Below are 26,768 nucleotides of genomic sequence, written 5' to 3'. Positions count from 1 at the left end.
GGCGCAGCTAATGAGATGAGAAGATGAGATTAATGAATTCATCAGTTCCAGGATTTGTCAAGTCAACACAAAACAGAGTAAACTTTAGGTACTGTATAGCATTTATTTCATTCAGTTACATCATTGACAAAGAACATTTGTATACTAAACAAAATCATGAGTATCACCACTTTGACTTATAAAACAATATAAAAAACACAATCAACAAATCGAGTCCTGATTCTGTTGTTATGTTTCTTACCCAACCAAAATATTTGATATTTTTTCAAGCAAAATCAATCAAAAATAACAAAAAAAACAAACCCTATTACCTGATTAACACAACAGAGCAAATATACCTTGTTAATTATAACTCATTTTGGAATATGATTTTATATCTACCAGTTGTACGACATTAATTCATCACACTCACCGAGAAATGAACTCAAACTGTTTAACAGTTGTAAATGAGCAAGAGGATCAGGGCATATACTCATGTGTCACACTTCATAATGTACGTACACATTCTTCCATTGACACACCCGGTAGGAAATAGTTTGTAACCCTATAATTGAAAAAGGAGGTATTAAAGCCTGAGGCTTATTGAAAATAATGTCGTTTTCCAGTGATTTGTGAGCGGCATAGTCATAAATCACATTTAAAACACACTCTGACTCTACTTTACATCGAGCCGTTAAACTTGGCCAATACATAATACCAGTATTTCTCAAACGCGGTTATGTGAATCCTTGGAGTACTTCAAGGAACTTTAAGGAAAGTTTGAGATGTTTTTAAAATCATTTTTTAAAAGAGAATCCATATCAAAGTTTAGAAATATATTTTAAAATGATGTCACAATATCAGTAAGATTGTATATACGATTAATCTTATATACAGAAGATGTCATAGTTAAAACAGTAAAAAAACAACCCATACAATACACTTCAGTTTTGTCCCAAATATGTTTACCTTGTTTAAAAAAGGCCCTTTTTTCGAAACCAAAGATAGTAATCCCCCGTTTTTCACGGTGGTTAGGTTCCAAAAATAACCCTTGATATGTGAAACCCCTGAACTAATTTCCTTTTAAATGATCATACAATCCAATACTCTTTTGTACTGTACTCAAAGAAGAAAGCCCTTTACAAGCTCAAAGATGAGATTTACAAATTACAGCATACTGTAAATGTAAACATTTACTTATTTACTACCAAATACTACTCTCTCAGGGACTGATGAGCGAGTCAGGACACAGAACACCCACATTTTTTAAATACTTAAAAAATGTGTATATATATTTTGTGTAACATGACACCCATCTAGAAGGTACCCTACGGGTACGCACAAAAACCAAAAGCCTTGTGAAAAGCTGGGTGAAAAAATGGTACGATTTGCTCACTTTGTGTCTCTTTAGTTTGTATTCTTCCTTATGTTTTGTAGCACTCGGTTTGGGTTGCACTACAGAGCACAGCGACATGGAGCGGTCAAATACTACACAGTGTCTCTTTGAGTGCATGAAACACAGATTTGACAAAAATATAACTCCAATAAACATGTTCAACACTGAATATACAGTATAAAAGGCCTTTCATACACAGTTATGACTTTGATCCAGTAGCGTATAAAGACGAAAACGACGTGGTTTAAAACAAGCTAGTAAAAACATTCGACTTAGCTTTATCAACAAGATCACGTCAGCTGAAAGTAATCTGATACTCTGCTTTGCCAAATTCCCAAAAGTGTACCAGCTGGTATCACAGATTCAATGTGGTTTATTTCAGTAGACAATTGAATGATCTGCCGTTGACAAATTTTCACTTGTTTGAAGGGTAAACGATTTAAACGTTTCTTTTCGAAAACTTTATGGGTCCCAAATCGTGGATTTGTAACCCCAGCTAAAGACAATATCAAATACACTTCGCGACAATTACCGAGACAGGAGGGGTGGGCGGATCGATCCAAATATCGATATTTTAGAAACTTAGTATTTGGATCAGAGTGACACTTATGTCCTGGGATCGATAACTCACCCCTCCACCACTATCCTCAAAGTTCTGTTTCTACATGTAGATAGCGCAGTTGATCTCGCTCTCACCAGCGCCCTCGGCCACTCTTTAAGTTTATGCCTGTTGGTGTGACTGACAGGCACCATTTTAGCACCTCTCCCTACCTGGCCTCGTGCTGCATCTTGCCTGCCAGGCAGAAGAGAGGGCCAAATCTATGCCTGCCCCTGTATCAAAAGCTAATTTTGACTGAAGTAAACAGGAAGCGCGGTGCTTTTTTTTTTGTTGATAACAGTAAACGACAATAACGGGAGCTATTTTTGTGGTAAAGTGGTCTTCTTCTGTAGCAAATTTACATAAACACGTGAAAAAGGTCCACACTAAGGAGAGCAATGAGCTGCAACGAAAAATGTTAACTTGTTACTGTTCCTGAACAAAAACCTGTAAATCAGTTGTCACTATGGCAACAGAGCCAAAAAGGCTTGTTTGCTTCATTGCTGAATTATTGGTTTGACTCACTTGAGTTTTGATCAGTAACAGTTGTTGTAATTTTTATACTTCTAAAGGTTTTTAGATTGTTAATATTTACACTATTCGCACTTTTTGACTTTATTTTCAAAATCTTGTGCAGCGCAAAGTATGGTTGACGTTGTTATATTTGTATTTTCGCTACATTGCTTCCATTATATATCACTCTCTTGGCTTTTGTTCTGAAACAGTTATAACAGATATTTTTCCAGTTATTTTTTCATACTGTGCCTAAAATCTTGGTGCTGTGTTCATCATAACACTAAACTAACTCATGAGGGAGGGTTCAATTATTCATAGATCAAGACATTTCCAGGGAAAACGTATCGGTATGGATTGATACTACCATGTATTTACTTGGATCGGATGGATATTAAAAATCCCAGTATCACCCGCCCCTACTTGACCGAGTGGTAAAAACAACTTTCTAACGCAACTGGACCACACACACCAAAGACAAGTTGTTACTTTAGCGTAACAAACCAAGAAGTTTCATAGAAACCAGTTAATGGGCACCTAAACTTTGTGAAGATTTGAAAGATCGACACAATCTCAGATGCTTTTACGGAACAGGACAGAAGTCATGCGAGGAGACTATTCTTTTCGGTCTCCTTCGCATATCCATCCCGTTCATACTCAGAACATTACTGTCGGGTCTCTACTGAGCTGATGCTGCAGTTTAAGCGATGGTACGCCAGCTTCCCTGTGGAAAGAACAAAGAGAAAATACTTTTCAGACGAATAGCCTGTTTTGGTTGTTCAACAACTAGCGTGTTTGTTAACATCACAATGCTGTTCGACTCGCCGAACTTAATGACTACCGCGGCATGTATTGGCAAGGAACAAATCCAATCGTTACGTGCCGCTTTGGGTGTCTGGAAAGTTTTTGTTCGGAAAACATTCTTAGTAAAAACTTTTAAGGGGAAGTACTCGGAATGAATTAGATACAATTTAACGAGGTTGGCATATTTACTATGGGAATTCTGTGACTTTTTTGAGGTATATAATTGAACGACATTTTTCCACATCCATGCGAAGGCTCTTATCGCTAGTCACATCTGAAAAAACACCTAGGGCTCATGTGAGCTTATGCTAATATTGACGATTAAAAAGCAAAACATTTGAGGCTGCTTGTAACTCATAGATCATTACCTTTGTTCTGGAGGCTTATGACTGTCATCAGAAACCATTTATGAAGTAATAAAAAAAAACAAAAAACGTTAACTATGAAAACACATTATCTACTAAACCCCGTCCTACCCTTCACACGCTTAACTAATTCTAAGAAAAACATGGCCATGTTGTCAAGCATAAAATGAACTGGTTACTAATGGTAGAGCATTCAAATGTAGGGTTGGCTAATTATTGGTCTCTCTAAATGCCGTGACTTGTTCTTAAATACTGCTCTTAACATTGGCAAATACAATATCACCCAGAGTCAAGGTTTCTTAATTTTCTCATGCAGAGGTTTTGGGTTTTCTTTGCCCTCATGTAGGTTTTAGATCAGGGGACTATTGCTGTACAGCACTTTGAGACTTCTTGTGATTAAGGGCTAGACAAATAGGCATCGCATGATGTTTTGGTCCAAAATCAAATCTACTATTAAAAGAAAATCCATTTGGAAGTTGAGGTGCGTGTCATGATTACTGATATGACTCAGCAACGCCCGCTCATTTGGCGCCACCCGCTGCGGGTTCTGATTGGCTCCCTGTCACTATTTGAACTCAGTCCAGTCAATCCCCTGTTGTCAGTCCATCTCCCTGTATACTAGGCAAGCCTTTTTCGACCCTGACTCACGCCTGTCCCAGTTTTTGCTCCTGTCTGTCTCCAGCTATGACACGTTTTGATCCTGACCACGTCTCCTCTCCCGTCCCGATTTACGATCCGTTACTGATCCCGACCAGGTCTTCTCTCCCGTCCCGGTTTACGACACGTTTCCGACCCTGAACACCTCTTGCTCTCCCAATCCCGGCCACCGACCAATTTTCCGCCCCTGACACTGCCATAGCTCGCTACGGAAGATCCACTTCCGTGTTCGGATCACAAGCCGAGTATGAGAGGGAACACCGGATCGTGGGCGCAGCCCTTCCACGATCCTTCAATAAAACTTTATGCAAGTGGGTCCTGTTTCCGTTCTGGTCCTGACAGTGCGTCGTTTGGGGGGTCCTTAAAAAATTGAAAAATCAATATTTTCCTCTATTTTGTATGTGTTGATAACGCCCTCTTAAGAACACTTATGCATTATTTTCCATTGCTCCTATCTGCCTATATCTTATTTTATCAGAGCTGTTCGGGCCTGAACACATTGGGTTCAAGGAATGGGGGCAGAGGGGAATGCTGGTGAGTGACTTCAGACTCTTCCCCGCAGGTTTTTTGTATGTGTAGCATGAACATGGGGAAAATAATAAGAGCCCCAATTTAAGTACAGTCCAAACGGCAACCGAAATCCAGAGAAAGATAAGAAAGAAGAGTTCATCTATGTGTGTCAGGGAAATGCACGTACTTGCATGTGCATCACTAATGAGTTGACTGAGGCTGTAATTATGCTTTAAAGTAAGTCCCCTAATGTTTTTTCTTTTTCTTCATTAATAAGAATTTTCAAAATTTTCCATACTAAATCCTAATGTTTTATTATCTTCTTGACAAAATGAAATTTGGAGTTTTTTTTCACATGACAGCAAATGTATGTGTCATAGTTGCCATGGCGCCCAATTGACCACGCCCGTGTGTGTCACGGTTGCCGTGGTGCCCAATTGGTCCTGCCCGTGTGTGTCATGGTTGCCATGGTGCCCAATTAGTCCCGCCCGTGTGTGTCACGGTTGCCATGGTGCCCAATTGGTCCCGCCCGTGTTTGTCACGGTTGCCATGGTGTCCAATTGGCCCCGCCCATGTGGTGCCAGCTGCAGCTCGTTGAGAGATTGACTTTCTGTTTATATAAAGCTCAGAGCTCTCTTGTTTCAGTGTCAGCCAGTCACGAACTTCTGCCCCACAAGACGTTGGTTTTGACTTGGTCCTGTTTTCCTGTGATATCTCTAGACTGGTATTGTTCCCCTTTATTTCTGTACTGTTTAATTTCGGGTTCCAGTTTTGTTTTCCGTCTATTTTTGTCCTATTGGTTGGTTTCTCCAGTTTTGGTTCCCGTCTAGTTTCTCGTCTTTATTTTCGTTCCCCTGATTCGATCTCGTCGGTCTCTGGCTTCCTGTCCTTTCACGCCTTCTTAACGTGCATGACTCCCCATTTCCCATAAAATAAAAGGCTTGTGTGAGAACGTCACGCGATTGGGTCCTGTATATTTTCAGGTTCTGACAGTAAGGTAAATGATGATAGATAATTATACATAGTCATTTTTCAAGTACAGTCATTTTTGCTGTATCGCAGTTTATTTTTTCTTGTTTCGTTACTTCGTGGATTCTCATCGCGTGTCATTGTTCTGGATTCTGATTGGCTAAACAATCACCCTCTACCTGTGCGTCATTAATATTGCAATTTAAGGGCGAAGATTTGGCTATGACAGAGGTTACGGGTGTCATGATTACCTGATGTGTTTCACCTGTGCCCGCTCCTTTGGCGCCAACTGCCTCTGACTCTGGTTGGCTCCCTATCTCTATCCAAACCCACTCCTATCCATCCCCTGTGGTCAGTCTGTCTGCGGACCTCAGTTAACACTAGGCAAGCCTTTTTCGACCCTTACTCCCACCTGTTTTTTGGTCCCGCCTGTCACCCGGCTTCAAACCGTTTTTGATCCTGACCATGTCTACTCTACCTTTTGACCTCTTTTTGTCCCTGACCACGTCTACTCTCCATTGTCTTACGACTCGCTTCCGATCCCGACCAGGTTTTTGTTCTCCTGTCCTGGCTACTGAACCGTTTTTCCGTTTCCGACACCACCATCGCTCGCGTGCGGAAGATCCACTTCCGTGTTCAGAGCGACCTGCTTCCCGCGTCCAGCAATCACCGGATCGTGGGCGCAACCCTTTCTCTTTCCTCCAATAAAACTAGTGAGAGATGCAACGCAAGTGGGTCCTGTCTCTGTTCTGGTCCTGACAACGGGTTCCCACCAATTTTGAGAAATTATAACTAAATATACGTTTTATTTTGGACGAGCATGACACAATCATTCTTAACATTTTCCAATTCTTTAGATACAGTTAGTAGAAATATTAAATATGAAATTATTAACTTTGACTGTCCCCTTGTGAGGCTTTTATTTTTTTTGTTGTTGTTATTTGTTTTTGGGTGTGTTGTTGCATTATCAAAATATTGTGTTGGCAACTATTGATCAAATCTAAGTTTAATGTGCTAATGCCAGTGGTGAATACAGACTAAATCCACTGTTGGTGTACCATGCAGAGAACCCGCGCTCATTCAAGCCGACTTCCTACGAGGTAATTCCTCATAATAAACTCACATTTTATTCAGTCAATACCATTGTATTTATCTTACTACTATATTTCTATGATCAATTACTATTTGAATGTGTTTTTACTGATAGGGATATTTTTTATAGCTATCAAGGGTTACCTTGGATGATTTTGAGAAGGCTGGAACAGATTTATTGGTCTTTATTTATTTCTTATGGGGGAAATGGGTTACATTTTAGATACGATATAAATCCTGGAACGATTTAATCTCGTTTGTGGAAGTACCCGCCAGAGCCTAATAAATGTGTGCTGTATTTGCTGGATACAGTCCAACGGCTGCCACAAGTTCTGAAAGAATCGCCCACCCTTAGCAATAGCCATGTTGCACTATGTGAGAAAACAAAAGGAGAGGTACGGAGCTAAGCAAGGTCAAGAGTGAATTAAGGAAGCGCAAGAAGTTTCACTGCTTTAAAATAATCTAAAACATTACATATATCGCCAAGGATTGTATCCAAAGGCAATAAAACAATATGAACTGGTACAAACCATGACATGGGAGTAGCTGGCCATTTGCAGCACACACTCCAGAGTCTCAAGGAGCTGCTCCTTGCGGAGCATGTGCAGTCTCGTGTGATTGAGGCTCTTGCTCATTTCCAGCCGCTGCAAAGTCGCCTTGAGGGCCACTGAGGCACACTGAAGAACGCTCATTCCTAGAAACACATACAATACATACAGTACATTTATTACATACATGAATGCCTAGACACGCAAGGGCGTTTAAAAATTCCACTGAATGCTCGAGGAACATGAGCACCTATTAAAATGATTTACATGTCAATCTGACTCACAGTTTAAGAATTAGGCTTTCATAAACTTTTTTTTTTTTCCCAGTGTTTCCCGAAGAATTATTTGAGATCCTGGTGCTTTTTTAGAGCAAAATCAAAAGCCATACCTATGATGAATGTGTGCCCTTGTAAACAACTGAATTAAAATAAATATACTAGTTATGAAAGCCAATGACACAGAAAACAAGTCACACCCACAAAGCATTATAACAGAGACAGGAGTTTTTTTTATATAAAAAAAAAAAATTAAAAACCCGCTTGTCAGCTAATTATATTAAAACTAACTGGTGTAGTTACGATGCCAGTACTGTACTATTTTAAGGTATTTTATAAGCAAGTAAACGGACCAAATAACCAATATTGGTTTGAAATTCGAACAAATCCAATACTCTTGTTGGTTATTTGGCCAATTACACTATTTAATATCATTACAGCTTAGAGGTAAGATGTTGGGCCGGGCTTAAAATGTCAATCATTAAGTCGGGCCAGGCCGGGCTTTTCTCATTCTCACAGTTTTTTTTTCCTTATTTTATCCTTCGTGGAGGATCTGCACCGCATCCTCCTACTTTTACTCAAATAAGTATTTAGATGACTGCTTTTTACTTCCACTCGGGTAATATTTTTCTGAAGTAACAGTACTTTTATTTGAGTAACACACTAAATGTCTACTTCTGTGCCGAAGTTTTATCATTCAGCCAACTGTATCATAAAGAACATGCTTACCAAACTATTAGTTTGACTCCAAATCGCCTCTACATTGCTTAAGACAGACGTCATTTCCGCTTCTGGCCAATAGCTGACAAGCTTTACAAACTTCTTTCTGCTTTTCGACCAAATATGAAAAGCTTCGGGTTTACTTCGGGCTCGGTTTGTCAAATCAAGTTAATCCGTCAGGTTTGGGCGGGTTTGGGTTAATATACGCGTGGGTCAGGTCAGGCAGGATTTTTTTAGGCCCGATCTTACCTCTAGTACTGCTACATTTGAGATTGCTGCTAGGAAAGGGTGCCAGTTCTTCTTCTATGGTTTACAGGAGGTTATTGTCATGCCCAATCTATGAGTTAAAATTAGGGCCCGAGTCCAAAAAAGTGTTTTCCTGCACTGAGGGAATTTTTCTAACTTCTTGCAGTGGCAGCAACGTATTTTTACGCTCCGTTGAGAACACCAGGAGTGTAATGAGACGCCAGGCAGGTTTTCTGCACAGAACGCTCAGTGCTGAATTCCCCTTTTACCCAGCAGTTCAGGCACAACGCAGGCGGCGCGGGACAAAAAAAGGCAACAAACTAATGTCATCTTTGCAAGTGTGGAGCAACAGACAGACATACGTAGCACTACATAATGTGCAATAATTTTTATTATGAGAAATCTAAAAGTTCTTTGATAAATAAGTTTAGAAATATTTACAAATATTATCGCAATTTTTGATAATACAAGTTTATGAGACTCTGGCGGGATGATTCAAACCCTGGCAGCCCGCCTGAATATTTCTATGTATTGGAAACATTGTTTTGTCATTTTGTCAATATTATTATGTCATTCTGTTATCTTAACTATTTGAGTATTTGTATTTGTATTCTTTTTGCTTTATTATTGTATTGTTCTCAGCTCAGGGATGCTGCTGGAAATGTGAATTTCCCTTCGGGGATGAATAAAGTATCTATCTATCTATCTATCTATCTATCTATCTATCTATCTATCTATCTATCTATCTATCTATCTATCTATCTATCTATCTATCTATCTATCTATCTATCTATCTATCTATCTATCTATCTATCTATCTATCTATCTATCTATCTATCTATCTATCTATCTATCTATCTATCTATCTATCTAACTAAAATGCATGTGAGTTACACATGTGCGTTTGAATCCAAATTTTAATCTGAATTACAGTATTACTGCGTGGACATCAGTCCATCTAACTGTTTTCTTAACAGGAATGGAAGGGGTTCTGGTGCTATTCCCAGTCGTTTTTAACGCCAGAGACAAATTGACTTTGTGTTCTGGTTGCCAGCCAATAGCAAAGTTCACAGACAATATTCCCAATTTAAATATTAGTCATGTGCAAATATACTGTGCAACTTGAACTTACGTTCTTTAGGATTTATACGATTCATATAGTTGTTGTCTTCTCAGCTTTTGCACATGATTATGTCAGGATTACCGATATGCTTCACCTGTGCCCGCTCTTTTGGCGCCAACTGCCTCGGACTCTGATTGACTCTCTGTCCCTATTCAAACCCACTTCTATCTGTCCCCTGTTGTCAGTCCGTCTGCAAACCTCAGTTTACTCTAGGCAAGCTTTTCGACCTTGACTCATTCCTGTTTTTTGCTCCCGTATGTTTCCCGGCTTCGACCCGTTTTTTGATCTTGACCACGTCTACTCTCCTGTCCCGGCTACTGACCCGTTTTTTCCGTTCCCGACACCGCCATTGCTCGCCACCGAAGTGCCAGTTCCGCGTTCAGAGCTACTTGCTTCCCGCAACCAGCGATCACTGGATCGTGTGTGCAATCCTTTCCTTTCTTCCCAATAAAACTGAGAGAAATGTAACACAAGTGGGTCCTGTCTCCGTTCTGGTCCTGACAGATTAACCAGTATCCAAAAGCAAAATATGGATCAGATATCATTCAATTTTGCAAAACCATGTTCTCCTGTGCATTGTGCCAATTTCAATTTCAAAACAGTGCAATGACACTAAAAATGTCATTATTTAGGAAAGTCATACGGTGGCTGGAACATCATCTTTTAGTATTGAAGCAAATATCAAACCGAAGAATAGCCTAATGATATTAAGTCTAGCATGATGGGGATGATTTAGCTACTTAGCCAATAAAAATAAGACCAGTCAGCCAGCTTGCTGGGAATGACCAACCCACTGGTTTTCTGAAGCAGAGCAGTGATTGGTTGTAGCAACTGTGATATCGCTTTTAATTTTTTCGCTCAATCTACATTTTAGAAATTAATTAATGGGAAGTAATAGAACATAATATGACTTTGGGTTGACTTACACTTTAAGTTGTTGCCAGAGTAGTGTTTCAAGTCAATCCAACTTGTGGGGATTCCTTTAGATCAGGAGCCACATGGTGGAAAAAACATTCTCACTAGGAAATAAAAGGCCTAAAAATTGTGCCTTAGGCTGTATGGCTGGGGTTGGCCCACAATTAAAATATGATTCAGGGATGTAAGATTTAATTTTTATAAAAGGTTATTGAGGGTTTCTTATCCCCAGTATTTTTCTTCTCCTCTAATATTTAATAAGATTTAATCTCTTGTAGTGTTTATCAATTGTACAAAAATTGTTTAAAAACACTAATTTAAATGATTGATTCAATGGTTTAAAAGTTTCTGCTTTTTATTTTTATTTTTCCATAAAAATGTTTACCTAAATATGGGAACTTTGCTCTTAGATTCCAAACATATTATAGAAAGGGGCTAAAGCTTCTATCCTTCCATAAAGACACCTAGGGGGTATTTTTTATTTTGTGTTCTTCATATTGCTTTAAACAGCACGCTCATGACTTGTAATTTAAGTAAAAATAGCACCAAGATGGGTTTCCCCAATGTTCTCTGGTGGATTAACGGTAGTCAGCAAATACATCTATAGAGGCTGCTTTGCGAGCCTTGGCACCGGGCCTTGACAATATATTTAAAACTGGTCATAGTGACTCAGTTCCTTTTGTGTTTGGTGTCTGCAAGTACATGCACTTCTCAGACACACTCGAATAAAGGGTTTGGGTTGGGGTTTGGACTGTATTTAAAACGGTCCCATTCTTACTTTCACCATTTTCATGTTACACTAATTGAACACCGCAAGAAACAGGATGAAATCACTCTCTACCCCCCTTCGCTGCTTCCAAATTTGTTGCGAGTCCCGAACAGCTCTGATAAAAGTACGATAACAGCGAATAGGCGCGGTGGGAAAAACATTAGAAAGGCTCTTTGAACTCAGTTGGTCATAGTCAACACAAACTTAATGGAGAAAATGTTCTTCTTTCATCTCTTTAAGGACACCTCAAACAACCCACCCCACCCTTGAGATAATCAAATGCTGTTTCAATAACATAAACAACCAGTTAGGCACACAATGCCAATATCAGCACATTCTTTTGAAGATTTCATATTACAAAGCATATAAGTGTAAAAATGTCTTTATAGGGTTTTTGGAAGAGGACTCACCGTATTTATCGGTAGCTTCAACGTCAATGTACACACCTTTCATCATAACACTTTTCAGAACCTAAAAGAAAGAGAAAATGAGATGTAGCCTGTCCTGTTTGTTTAAAATAAACCCAATTAAGGTCTTTAAATTGTAGAGGATCTCTCACAATGTAGCATCAGTGCTAATAATGCAATTGATTCCCTAAAAGCAAGTTTCTAACCTCAAGCACTTGGATGAATCCTTTCTCAGCACTGAGGTGGAGGCTGGATTTCCCTGCGTTGTTGGTTTGGCTGACACAGGCACCTAAATGGATCAGATCTTTTACGATCAAATGATGATTGTTCTTGGCTGCGTGGAGGAGGGCAGTCTGGAAATAGAAAAGACAAGAGAATTTTCATTACCAAAGCCGGTTCCAAGGCATAAACGAGCTAAGGGGCTGCTTATGGCCCCGTATCTACTAGGGGAGGCCCAAGAGTGGATCACTTTTTGGGGTACCAACGATGTCCCCGTTGTCACAAAAAGACTACTGAAATACTGCTTTGTAAATACATCAATTATACTTCTACTGAAAGACTAAAAAAAATACCAATACAATAATACTGGAACGATACTACTAAAATTATCCGACGGAAATATCACAAAAATATATCTAGAGTAACACTCTACTACAAAAATATTACAGATATACAACACACATTCTTAAACGGAAATATTATAGAATACAACAGTGATAATACACAGATACTAAATAAAATAATACTACATTAAAACTACAAATATAATATAACCATAAAACTACTGTCATAATACAAAAATACTACACATATACAACAAAAATCTACTTTCGAAATCCAGATAAAGTACTTCAGAAATACTACTATAGAAATACTATGTAAAAATACTTCAGAAATACTACAAAATTATTACCCCAAAAAAACTACAGTAACACTACAAAAAACTTTGATAAAAATCTGACTATAGAAATACTAAAAAACAAAAATAAAAAACTACAGTAATACTTCAAAACTAAATAACAAACGAAGTGCTTAAAACAGTGACCTAATATACTATTTTGATCTAATTGTGGTGGTTTCAAAACCAATTTGACGAAAGTAATCTATTTCAAAAGAAGTATAACATGTCACATGTGGCCCCCGACTCCAAATAGTTGCCCACCCCTAGAATAGAACATGGAATGAGTTCTACTAGGTATATAAATTATCAAGTAATATGGGGCCCTAAACCTAATTTTGCTTAAGGCTCCTTGAAGGCTTGGGCCGGTCCTGTTCATTACCTAGACAATGTTGTGCTTTTCATTGTGTTGACTCCATAGGTCATGGAGCCGGATAATTGAACCTTCAACTGCTTGCTTAGAGTTCTCCATTTGTTTTTGGTATCAAAACTACACTTTAGAGTAGTGTTACAACTGGTGTGTTTTGGTAGGTAAGAAGACTTTGTTTGGTTTGACGCAGGGAATCGTCTGTATTTATGAACTATTTGCCAAAGCAGACAGTTGTACAGCAACTGTAATATTCTCCTGGATCAGTATCAATTGATAATTAGTCCCAATTGTAGCTAAACTAGAAATTCATTTCTGGATTGCGAGTGATGACGTTAGTTTGTTCGTGTGAAAAATAAGATGCATGCAGGTGCGCCGTGGAAAATTGCCCACTCCCAGTCGCACCTTTGAAACGTGCGCATCGAAATATCTTGATTTCACGTAAATCGGGGCTTGGTTGTACCGTCGAAAAACTAAGGTTATTAGAATGATTTCTTAAGATTGCTATTGAGTTTAGAGAATGACTCTAGTTCTAAACATTTTCAAAATTAAAATAAGAAGTAAGCTTTGTTTTTTGCCCGTAAATATGTCTGACAGTGACTTGCAATCGGAGGTGATAGTTGAGGCACAGCCGGTCAACACGGAAGTAGACAAATATAAAAATATATTAAATAGTATATTTATTCAGTCTTAAATTTTTTTCTCAATAAACATCACCAATCGTTGAATTTTCACGTTATGAAATGATTATTGTTAATACAATTAGGATGTAACGTCTTACTTTACTGAGCATCAGCAGATGCAGAGTGAGGCACACAACTGTCTTGCCTCAAGGCAAAGTGCAATTAGGAGATCAAGGACTCTACGTCGGCACACACCTCCAGCAATAGATTTCGTGATAAGTACAAGCAAGCTAACAACAAGTCAAGGCATCCAGGATTTTCTTCTCATAGCATAGATTTTTTTCATAATGGAGGATTACCTATCTATCTATCCATCCATTATCTGCACTGCTTATCCTCAGTAGGGTCGCGGGGGTGCTCGAACACATCCCAGCTATCTTCAGTCAGTGGGCAGGGGACACCCTGAACTGGTTGCCAGCCAGTCGCAGGGCACAAAGGTACAGACATTTCACTCGCTCATTTACACTTAGGGACAATTAACCTGACATGCATGTTTTTTTTGGAATGTGGGAGGAAACCGGAGTGCTCAGAGGAAACTAACGCAAGCACGAGGAGAACATGCAAACTCCACACAGGATGTTTGATCGCATGACCTCAGAACTGTGCCGCACACGTGCTAACCACTGCGCCGCCATGCTGCCGGATTACCTATCTAGTGATGCTTACATTAAAAATAGAATTTATTTATAAACTAATGTAAGACAATAACAAATTCTTTCTCTGCTACTGTTTAATATTGCTTCTTGCTCTGCCAATCGTAGATGAATAGATAAACTTGTAAATCTGACTGTGCATTACCAGATACGTCACAAGACTCTCTGACCAGTAGGTGTCATAAAATCTCCTGAATCGACAATACTCAAAAATAAGTAAGAATATAATTTCCTTGATAAAACACATCATCAATATCATCACACTACATCTGTCTACTACTTGTACTCTCTTGCACTAGAAGTAAAACCTAGAAATGCGTTTTTGAATAATGCAAAACAGGAACTATTCTGTCTCCAAGTCAAGTCAAGTCACATTTATTTATATAGCCCTTAATCACAAAAATGTCTCTAAGGACTGCACAGGATTACAATTACAAAATTGCACAATTACCTGATCTTAAGCCCGCATGCAGGCAAGGAACAACCCAAAAACCTCAGTGTATAATAAGAAAATCCATTTCAGGGTTGCCCAACCTTTTGAAGCAGAAATATACTTTATGTTACTTATTAGCGTAACATTTTCAAATAAAGTTCTAAAATAATGTATGTTATTGCTATATTGTTACTATGTTATTACCAGGTTGTAAATATTAATTAGTCAAGCTAAGTCCACCACTAAAACTTCATGTCAGCTTGAAATCCAATTGACTAGAAAATAACGCTTTATTTAATAGAAAATCAATGGTCAGCTATTTTCAGAACCTGAGGTACAGTAATTATGCTACCCTGTGCCCAGGGCACCACGTTGGAGACCCCTGTTCTAGATGCTATTTGTAATTCATACCATTCCATCCGAGTCTTTCAGGTCTAAGCTGTTGAGTGCAGCCATCCTTTTGGCAATTGCGTAGGCTAGTGCCCTACTTCCATCACATACCACAATGTGTAGCGCTCTGTAAAGAGAAAAACAAGGATTATGATGCTCTACACATAATTACTAAGCTTTTAACATGGTATTTTTTTAACTGTAGAACCTCACCACATTTCTATTGAACAAGAGTTCCTTACAAGAAATCAATTTAATGTTGATACAAAAACAGACGTATAAATTGTATTTTTTTGCGGTTGCAGGAGTCAGGAACGTATGGCTCGCGAGCCAAATATGGCTCTTTTTGTGACATCTGGATCGCAGGTATGATGATGGCATCCTATTCTTCTTCTCTTCCTTGGGATTCTAATAGATATGAAACCGGAGTACCGCTGTGCGGCTACCAGATAACGCACACATGGCCTTGATAACATGGAAGTCAGTGGACATGATGCGGAGGGGGGAAACCAGTGTATGCTGTCGGGCCTGTTTGCCTATGAAGGGTTGCATAGCACAGCAAATTACCTCTCTCTGTGCTGTGAGTTGTATGTTTTGTGTCAGGTTGGAGAGAGCGAAGGGGAATGAATGTTTGGTGAATGTGAGTGTGTTCTAGACTCTAGCCACCTCAGACAAGGGAGATATGGCTTTGACAGACAGACAGACAGACAGACAATGAAGCCGAAAAAACACAAATTGTCTTTGGTTTGGCCTAGTATATATCGAGCAGAGAACTACAGCTTACAGTCTCAGTGTTACGCTAATATAACCCATCAAGGGAATTCTCATGTAAGCCTATCAAACAATGTACGTTCATTGTTGAGATACTTTATGATGAAAACCCACAGAACAATCTGTAAACACACAAAACCAACAGCCCAACATTCAGAGTAAGTTGATTGGGTGAGCGGATCTCTGCACACATAGCCAACTCATCTCTCTTTATTTGCATCTACCAAACGAAATGGACGACGAATAATTACCACTTGATTCCCAAGCTTATAATTATGACCTCGTCACATAACTGAAGGTAAATAAACTGCATCCTCTCCGCCTGCTCACACGTATTTTGGAATCCATTACTTACGACAATAATTATGGTTTCTGTGTTTATGGGACACAGGCTCTGTTATTATTGTTGTTTCATAAATGTTACCAAATCATCAAACGTACCACAGTGAAAAAAATGCGCCTGAGAATAAGCTTTTGCCTGGAGAGCAGGTATGGTGGGTTTGTTGATTTTTGTCTTAAGTGTATGGTGGGGCTCTCCCCCCTAAAATATCAAAATATTTGACTTCCATGGCTCTTTGAGTGGATAGGATTCCCGACCTCTGTCTTATAGCATTCCTGAGCCTGAACCTTCTCTTTTCTTACATGAAAATATTTCAGTAGGCTTAACTTACGTTCTGCCGTGTCGATCAGTGGCCAACAGTGTTTCGTCAGAGAAGCTCTTCAGTTGGATCTCTTCCTTCTGCAGCTGTTCCCAAAACAACTCTGATCCGCACATTGGGCTGTTAGTGAACCAACTGTCCTCTGACCACGTGGGCTGAAAACTTGTGGTCATGACGCTAAAAGGAGGCGGACTTTGGCAGCTATCGGCTGACCCTGGTGAGTAAGCGGTATGACAAGAGGGGCTTGGGATGATGTCATTGGATCCATCACTGTTGTAACCTGGTAAATAGGAAAATGGAGTTTGGTTAAGTTATTGCTGTGTGTTTTGAGTTAAAACAATTAGGACTGCAACAAGGAATCGATAAAATTGATTAAAATTGATTATTATATTTATTGGCAACAAATTTCATCATATGGCAGCACGGTGGCGCAGTGGTTAGCGCGTGTGCGGCACAGTTCTAAGGTCTTGGGAACCTCCTGTGTGGGTTCAAATCCAGCTACCGGACTTCCTGTGCGGAGTTTGTATGTTCTCCCCGTGCTTCCGTGGGTTTCCTCCGGGCACTCTGGTTTCCTCCCACATTCCAAAGACATGCATTTCAGGTGGATTGGCCGGTCCAAATTGTCCCTAGGTGTGAATGAGCGAGCGAATTGTATGTCCCTGTGTGCCCTGTGATTGGCTGGCAACCAGTTCAGGGTGTCCCCTGCCCACTGCCCGATGATTGCTGGGATGGGCTCCAGCACCCCCGCGACCCTACTGAGGATAAGCGGTGCAGCTAATGAGATGGGAAATTTCATCATGACTGGCGCGATTTATGCGTCACCCAGAGCCAGGAGCATGTTGATATGCTAACATTTTTGCATTGCACGGCAAAGTTCTGAAGGAAAGAGTGGTTGAAAGCGTGTGATAGTAGTGATGTTTACTTGTCCTTCACATTGTTCTCCATAAATAAATGTAATGAAGTATTTATAGCAACCGTAGTACAAAAATGTTAATGTTGAAATCATGTTACTGAGCTTTCAGATTTGCATGTTGGCCTTGTATCAAAAGCTCATCTTCCTTAAACAAGTGGTTCTTGATTGGTCCGACTGCAGAACCGACCATTCCACCCTATTGACAAGCTGCATCCCAAATCGAGAAAGCGTTTCCCCTTTTTGGATTTATCAACTTCAAGTACTGTACAGACTCGCTTATAAGCCGACATCGCATAAAAGTGACCCCACAATGTCCTGCTTATCTTCTTGTTTGAGCTCACTGTCCTTTGGGAGGAGGGAATAGAGGCAGCATACGAGAGGAAACGGGCGAAGTACGAAGACCTGGCAGCCGAGTGCAGGGAGGCGGGCTGCAAAACTACAGTATGCCCAGTGGAGGTGGGGTGCAGGGGTTTTGTGGGCTCCTCAAACTCCCGCCTGCTGGATGCATAGGAGCTGGCAACCGGAGAGCAACTAGAGCTGTCAGAAGAGGCGGAAAAAGGCAGCTTCTGGCTGTGGCTGCGGAGGAATGACAGGAACTGGGGTTCTTCAAGCAACATCTAGGGTATCAGTGGGGTTGGCAGGGAGATATCATAGGATTAAAGGAGCGAAACATCAATGACTGGTGGTCCCCAGTCAGGTCCGAGTGTTCAGGGCACACGAGCATTCCAAAGGCACCGGAGGAGGCACGTCAGGCAGAAATGCCCAGCAGGAAGACCACCATCCTGTATTTCCATTTGTTCACGGATGAGGAAACTGCACACTCTGACATTTCCTTACCAGAAATCAAGCCAAAATCTCAGCCCCAGAAGAAATATTCAAAAGAAGCTAACACAATTTATGACGCTACATAACATAAATGTACATTAAAAGCATCGTGGAAAGAGGAGTTCACGTGGCAGACGACCCAACGCAAATACTGTATGAATGAAGATGAGTAAATACAGGTATATACTAATGGCAGACGAAAAACAGCAATGTCATATACAGTGGAACCTCGGTTTTCGAACGCCTCTCAGTTCGGACAAATCGGTGTTCGACCAAAAATTTTGAGAAATTCTTGCTTCGCTGTTCGGTCAAAAAATCGGAGTTCGAACACCGTTACGCTAGGGTGCGATGCCGAGCAGCCTACGGGTGTTTTAGCTCCTAATTATGCCTCCGAAGAATGACGGGTGAAAAAAGACGAGTTGTTCGTTCAACTATTGCCTTTAAGAAAGACATAATAGCTAAATATGAAAGAGGTTTATGAATTTCCGATCAATTTAGTGAATACAGCATGGCTAAATCTACGATCAGTACGATAGTAAAGAATAAGGAGGCTGTGAAATCGAGGAAGTTAGCGCTATAAGCAAGCAACTGCTGCAAGTTTTGGAAGAGGTTGAAAAACTTTTGATGATTTTTCTCTCCCCACCGTCCACCACAAAGGTAAGAAATCCTATTCATAATCCTTTTTTTTATTTTTACACGTTCATGTTAGCGTAATCTTTCGTACGGAAGATTACGCTAACGCGAACGTGCGATTAGCCTGGGTTAGCATCATGTTTACGTTCATGGTAAACATTCAGGGTGTTGGAACGGATTAAAACGATTTTACATTACTTTTAATGTGAAAAACTATTTCGGTGATTGAACAAATAGTTTTTCGAACAGGGTTCTGGAACGGATTATGGTCGAGAACCGAGGTTCCACTGTACATGCTATGAATGTTATGAGTAGATTTATAATAAACGTAATTTTAAAGCGTTGTTCTGTTATTTATTCTGATTATCAGTCTTTAATACTTTGCAACAAGGTTTTTGTTGCAATGAGTCGTCTTAGTGTGTTTCAAGTTGTGAAAAATGGGGCTAGCAACTTTATGGCTGGGCAGGCAACTTTTCAGAGTTGTCTGCCCTGGTGTCCGGTAACTTTTTCTCATGACTTTCAGAGACTGACAAGGCTACTGAAAACATATTTTTACATTATAGTACTGAATGAGTAAGGGGTGTAAATCCCCTTCTGATTTTTTTTCTTCTTAGCATTATTTTGCCAAGGGAAAGCCTCACGCACCACTGAAAAAAAGGACCACGATCCAAAAGTTGGTTGTGACCCACCAGTTAAAAAACACTGCTTTAAAGAACAAAAAAACGCCTGTTTTTCTGTTGTTTCATGCACTACTTTTCGATTTGTCCAAATCTTAAATATTTAAATGGAGAAGATGATTTTAGAAATTTGATTCATAGATTTATGATAATGAATTAAAAAAAAAATCACCCGATTAATTAATTCATAAAATAATCATAACTTGCAGCCCTAAAAACATTGCGACGATAGTTAATTACCATTTTGTTCGTAATTGTACTTATGTGATAGCGGCAGGCTATGGGATGACATTTTCACATGGGAAGTGTTCGTCGTGCCGGTCCTTAGATCCTCCTCCAGCACTTCAACGATGATTGCCAGCTCCTCCAGGCTATTAGTGGGGCGTTTTCTCTGCAAGTGAAAAACAGCCAAACTATGTGCGGTCTCTTAAGTCTTTTCTCATGATTGTCACGATTTTATCACGACTTGCAGACATGTGAGAAGCTTTCACATTCACTGACCTTGCTTGTTCGATTCGCAGCGCGTGTTTTGAGTCGCTTCTTGTCGCCTGAAAACAAAATTTTGTTTGATTCGTGTTGGGGAAAAAACTAATAAACGTGAGCGATTATCAGAAAATTGCCGACATTTATATTTACCTTGTACTCGTTTGTGGAGTGGGTTCTAAAAAAGAATAAAGAAAATATGTTTTTGGTACCTCTTTTTCATTGTAGCTCATAACAAGTGACTAACAAAGCACTTTAAATAAAATTTTATTTGTAAATGTTTTTCCTTCAATTATGATTTATACTAATTTACCCATTTTGCTTAATCCTTTTTTTTTTACTTTCAGATGAAATGACTAGTCTTCTTTACCCGAAAATCATGACCAAGATAAGTATAATAAATCAGAGGTATTTCCTTTTAAAATGATTCCTTTTTAAATATTCTTCTTATTGTTTTAGGTAAGGAGAATCCAACATAAATGTTGTACACAGTCAGACTAAAAAGGAAAATGTTAAAATAACAGAAGGATAGACAGCCAGACAAAAACACAAACCTAATTAAGATTTTTCAAAAATAATACAAAATATCTATTTCTAGCACAGCAGTTTTAAGTACTGATTACACTCTAGTACTCATTCAGCGAGCTGGCAACCCAAGAAGATCCGGGCTTCTGGATGTCCCATGAGATTTTGTGTGTGCCGTATAAATCATTCCAAAAGTTAAAATCCAGCCTCAGTTCCAGATCAATAGGTTCCTGGTGCAAGTATTGGTAATATTAGCCAGGGGTGTATCCAAAAGGGAAAGTAAGATAAATAAGAAAAAGGTAAGATGTATAAAACCAGCTGGAGAACCATTAGCTGCTGCACTGAAACATGCAGCCATCTTTACAAATAGTCCTAGTATAACATCGACCACTAGATGGCAATTTTTCTAATGCAAACAGTATTGTACTTTACTAAAACCAGTGTTTGGAATAACATTACGTTACGGTGTTATTTTTTCAGCAACGGAGTAATCTAATTAATTATTTTTTCCGTTCTTACAACGCCATTACTGTTACTGACTATCAAAAGTGGTATGTTACTTTGGCTGCAGAACACCAACATTGGTGTGTCTCTGCACACTTGACGCTGTTTTCAGTGGCGTGGTTTTGCGCTTATTTCAGATAAAAATACCTTAAAGTCAGATAGCCACGAATATAGTATTTACTATGCATCGAAAGAAAAGGCGAATTGGTGAAAGCGGCAACCGGCTCGTGACATTCGAGAACAAAACGACTCTATGAGCTGTCTCTTGGTAGTGGGAGTCGGGTACCCACCAATCCAGAGCAGGTTTCTTTCAAAGACTCTATTTTTCACTTGTGGTTGGTCAAAATGCATTTTTTCCAGGGATTCTGCGCTGTTGACCTGGACTTTGTTGAATATAAAAAGGTTAAAATTGTTTTATGTTTTATCTTTTTGTCTGTTGATTTATGAATATTTTTATTTTTGTTTCCTGTGTTTTTCAGTGTAAATGTTTACATGTTACCCTGGCTTTAATTTCACCCTTTTTAAGTTATTCATAATAAAACTTAATAACGGGGTAATGTACGAATCAAACAACAAAAACAAGAGCTGTTGCGGGAGCCGGAAGAGCTGGCCCTTTATTCAGAGTCAAGCTGAAAAATCCGGTTTTCTAAAAAGAGTCGGAATTCCCATCTCCTCAACGGACCATTCGAGTTAGATTTAATTTATCAAGCACACTTTATATTGTTTTCCACTGATTGCTATTTTATCATATTGTTTATTGTTTCTTTTTGTTGAACTTCAAGTGTAAGATAAATCTATTGCTGGTGAGGTACAATAAATGTGACATAGTCCTATAACACAACTACCTGTCTGTTCTTCTCTATTCAACTGACTAAAATACTGCTTCGAAAATTTCATTGACATCCAACAAGTTTAAGAAAACAACAAAAAAACGGACACAAATAGTTACCTTAATTTTACTATAAAATAACTCAGTTACTCGGTTTTGGAAGAAGTACTGAGTAACTATAACTAATTACTCTTTAAAGTAACGTGCCTAACACTGATTATATGGCCAATATAGATGTTGTACTTTTAAATGAAGTTTTGTTTTACCACTGCATGGTTATGAATAATACACACTGTCCTTATAATGGCTAAAATATCAGGACAAGGTATCCGACACTGATATTGCCCTCGTCACAATTATACCGTACCTCAAAAAAGATTGTTATCGGCATGGTATATGTACTAGCTCATGCATATTTAGGAAGAATATTATCAATATAACTGTCATCAGGAGATATATTAGAGACAAAATAAACATACATTGGCCACAATATCCTCCCCAGATCAACCATAAACAATTTTGTCCTCGTAATGTTCAGCAAGCTACTACTATTTAACAAAAGGTGAATTTAAAAACCTCCCCACTGAGGCCAATAGATGCTCTTTGTGAGGACTTTGCAGACCACCTCGGATGTAAAACTTCTAAGATAAGTGCAGCTTTCTACCGGGTCAGAATGGAATATCTATACTGATTGGATAATTGATTTTACCTGTGGAAACAATGGAAGGTTTTGTCTTAATTGATGCAAGGACACATGGTCGGGTTTTCAACCACCCAATCCAACAACCTGACTTTTAGACCCAATTCCCAATTGTCTTTTAAAGACATTTTATGGATTCTTTGAGGAACAGATTTTTTATTAATATAGTTTATTGCTCTCTCCAGACGGGCATTTACCCTGCTGCCTTTTAAAACGGAGGTGGTGAGGCCCCATCTGAAGAAGAGCAATTTAGATTTGTGCATGTTTAATAATTACAACTTTTTTTCAGCAGAGTTTTAGGAAATGTGTTTTTTATTCAGTTGTATTCTTTTTTTTTTAGAAGTAAAGTGCATTTTTGAGAAATTTCAGTCTGGATTTAGGTTCATCTACAGTACTGAGACTTCCCTTTTAAATATTTAAAATGATGTGAGGTATAATATGGATTTTAATCAACTTAATGTTCTGGTGTAACTGGATCTCAGGGCTGCCTATGACACAGTCGATAACCACGTTTTATTAAATAGACGAGAAAACCTGGTAGGTAGCTCTTGTACTCTTTAGAACTGGTTTTATTCCTACCTCACAGACTGACATTTCTTAGTAAGTGTGGAAGCATGTTCCTCCAGAACACATAAAGTTGAATGTGGGTTTCCCCAAATGTTCAGTTTAAGGCTTGTTGGGCGCCACCAGGTTGTACTTGCCCAAGACAGACCTAGAAAATATTACCCCCTTTGAACCTAGTGGTCAATGGATCAATATCACCTACCCGCCCACTGGACATCAGGTCCAAGGGGAACCTTGATATTTTTAAAAAGAGGCTCAAGACCCATTCTGTAGATATGGCTTTTAATTGATCATTTTTATTAAGTTTTATTTGATGTAACATACTTTACTTTTTATTTCACATTTTTCATTTTTTTTCTGCAGTTGTTTTTTCATTTTTATTTATATAATTTCATTGTTTCATAATTTGAGGGGTAGAATGGGGTAAATGGGGCTCGGGGGCACACACAGGTAGGGTGTGGCTCAATGGCTAACAATCCTGAGGCCATCTGCTGCCATCCCTAACAGTGTGGATAAGCCTCCCTCGGGTCCCTTTCCTCACATGGTTAGTCTAAACCTTGACAATATCATAATTTATTACCAATTACCAATTATTTTGCTTTTAATAACAAGCTATAAACTCTTGAAATACAAGAATGTGGTGAATGTTACCTGAAGATGGTGAGGGTCTCTGCCCTGGGCTATGCGGATGTTTCGAAGCAAATCTTTAACAGGCATTTTAACGCGCACTCCGAGGTAGACCTTCTTGCTGTCTTCATCGCAGTGTTTCAGATCTAAATTGATGAGGGAAGAATGGTTTCAGAACACATCAAAACAAACACATTAAATCTATGTAAAGGAAGAAACGACTCTATTATCTGCACTATAAGGTGACTACTGGGCACATGATATTGAGACTACAGTAAAAGCTACCTTTTTTGTGTATAACTGTCGGGCTATCATTGATAACCGATGGGCTCTTTAAACACTTGCAACAGTGCAACAATTGATCGGTCGGTGTCACTTATAGAAATTGCGAAATAATGTGAGGGCGCCGACATTTTACCACTAAACTACCAGTGGTATAGAAGATATCATGAAAAGGCATTAGAGCCTATGCCAGGATCACACTATTTTTACTCTGTGCCGGAAACACTGATTTGCATAGTGCATTTTGTTCTTCATTCTGATAAGTGAAACAGTCTCTCCACTTCTTCACCTGCGCCTCAATAAGAGCGTGGACAATATTTTGTCGACAGACTTTCTGTTTTGGTCTTTCGCTCCTTGTTATAAATGTCGGAGAATGTCCAAAAACGAAGCAAGTCTCCAGGTCATTTCTATCAAAAGTTATGATCAATGCAAATCAAATGCTCTTTCTGGCCACAAGAGCAAAGTAAATGCGACGTCCAGCGTGCAAACTGAGTCAGTACCAGGAAATATACATTCGCATTTCGCAACGTGATGTTTCCATCTAGAAATATGGCACAAACTTTAAACCCTGGTGTTGCACAAGCGGAGACTGGGTTCGATTCTTGTTGCATACAATATATTGTGATTTGGGCCAGTGATAATTATGAATTTGTGGCTCTGGTACTATAACGCGAAGCACCACACATTCATGCTACTATATTCTGTTTTATATAAGGAGCACTGGGTTATAAGGCGCACTTTCAAGTTACTGGCCAATTTAGGGTCTCTAGGTGCGCCTTATAGTTCGTAAAATACAGTAAATCAAATGCTCAAATGCTACATCTATTAGCATCTCTGTTACGATGTACTCTATATGTTAGTTGTGTCTGGAGGGTGTTAAAACTGGAAAAATTGTTGTGCCTTGGGACTCATAAAACCCAGTCATGAAAAACTTCAATTGTTTGGAAAACGATCCAAGTGAGCGTACCTGTTTTCCAGTCGCTCAACCCGGAGGCAGGCGCATCCGAGTCGGCGGTGTTCCCCTGCGGCTCAAGAACTGGAGGAATTCCGCTGTTTGGTCTTCCGTGCTCAAGCTCCTTGCCCTCCAGTGGTTTGTAACATCCTCTCATCTTGATGAACTTGAGAATAAAATGTCAACAATCATACACCATGCGTTAGGAATCTAAGTAAAATATACTCTTTCCTTCAAATACATACATAAACTCCGAGAGCGTAGACGTTATTAGTCTACTTCTGGCAATCCAACTCTTCTTGACATGACAGTTAGTTCACGAGTACTTCAGGTAATCTGGTAATCTGACACCAACCCCGCCCACCCATCACGCAGGTTAGGCACGCGTTTACGTAAACCAACCACAAAATGTTCAAATTATTTCCACTTATACAACAAACAAGTCTCAGACATGTAGGACAGCATTCAAATGAAAACATCAGCAAACATTAACAATAAAACATTTCTTTGTTACATTTTTGATTCAATTTAATGACAACAGATATGACTCAGTCTGTTTATTTGTCTGTCTGTCATCGTTTTAGCTACGATTAAAATGGCACATACTGTACACCGAACAAGAAAATAATGTAAACTCCAATTTACTAACTTCTAATCCTATGGTTCTTCACTTGTCTGACTTCAGGAACCACCATCCTACCCAAATGACAAGCTGCGACCCAAATCAAGAAAACATGTGCACTTCTCAAATGTATGGAATAAAATGATAATGCAGTTTAAACAGAGATAGTACAATATATTCCCTTTTTTTTCTAAGAAAAAACAAAAATTTCTTCAAGTACCCTACATATTACCCCACATTGTTTATAGGCAACCCCCTAAAACAGCTTTAAAATAGACGCATACTAAAAGAAAGCCATACCCCAAACAATAATACTACATATGACTAAACCGTGATACTATAAAAACACAGTATTTTTAAACCATTTACTTACCTTACCGCTGTGCTTCAATGGCAGAAACACCATTTTTATATTTTGCAATTGTTTTCTTCTTTGACTCAATCATTGTTGTCACTGTTTTCTACTTTTTTCACCCTGATCACTGGCTTACTCTGGACATATTATGGGACGAAGAAGGAAATAAAACAAACCAAATGACATTAAAATGAGATGTGGTCCCTCTCAAACACTATCGGGATGGCGCAGATTGACTGGACAGGAAGAAGAGATGGAGCAGGTGATTATCGCCATCTACTGTTAAGGATTGTAATCGACCCTCAGTTTTTTTTATTCTTCTCAGCATTATTTTACCAAAGTAAAGACCTGCGGCCCACTGAAAATGGGTCTGAGACCCATTTTTGAGTCCCGACCCATCAGTTTCTCATTACCTAGCTGAATAAAAAAATATATATACTAGGTTAATGTAGGAAGGTGATGTGAGACTCACGTCTTGTGAGGCACAGTCAGATAAATAAATGAGCCTACTTTACAGCATATTCATCATTTGACTAA

General features: G+C 39.1%; 1 protein-coding gene across 1 annotated transcript; it reads right to left on the bottom strand.

Moving 5' to 3' along the window:
* Positions 1-1,269: 1,269 nt before the first annotated feature.
* LOC148358591 (uncharacterized) lies at positions 1,270-25,411 on the bottom strand. The gene is made up of 11 exons (XM_088346165.1): positions 25,270-25,411; positions 24,045-24,166; positions 20,425-20,449; positions 20,290-20,336; positions 20,029-20,179; positions 16,753-17,020; positions 15,332-15,437; positions 12,093-12,239; positions 11,890-11,950; positions 7,414-7,577; positions 1,270-3,210 (listed from the first exon to the last, which is right to left on the bottom strand). Exons 1-11 carry the CDS (start codon positions 25,409-25,411, stop codon positions 3,187-3,189), a joined length of 1,257 nt encoding a protein of 418 aa, XP_088202291.1. The 3' UTR covers positions 1,270-3,186.
* Positions 25,412-26,768: the final 1,357 nt, after the last annotated feature.

The sequence above is a fragment of the Urocampus carinirostris genome, chromosome 10 (genome assembly GCF_059441175.1).
Source record: "Urocampus carinirostris isolate Australia breed hairy pipefish chromosome 10, RoL_Ucar_1.0, whole genome shotgun sequence".
NCBI classification, from domain to species: domain Eukaryota; kingdom Metazoa; phylum Chordata; class Actinopteri; order Syngnathiformes; family Syngnathidae; genus Urocampus; species Urocampus carinirostris.
Note: the sequence above shows the minus strand (reverse complement) of the source record. Positions and strands in the feature narration are given on the sequence as shown.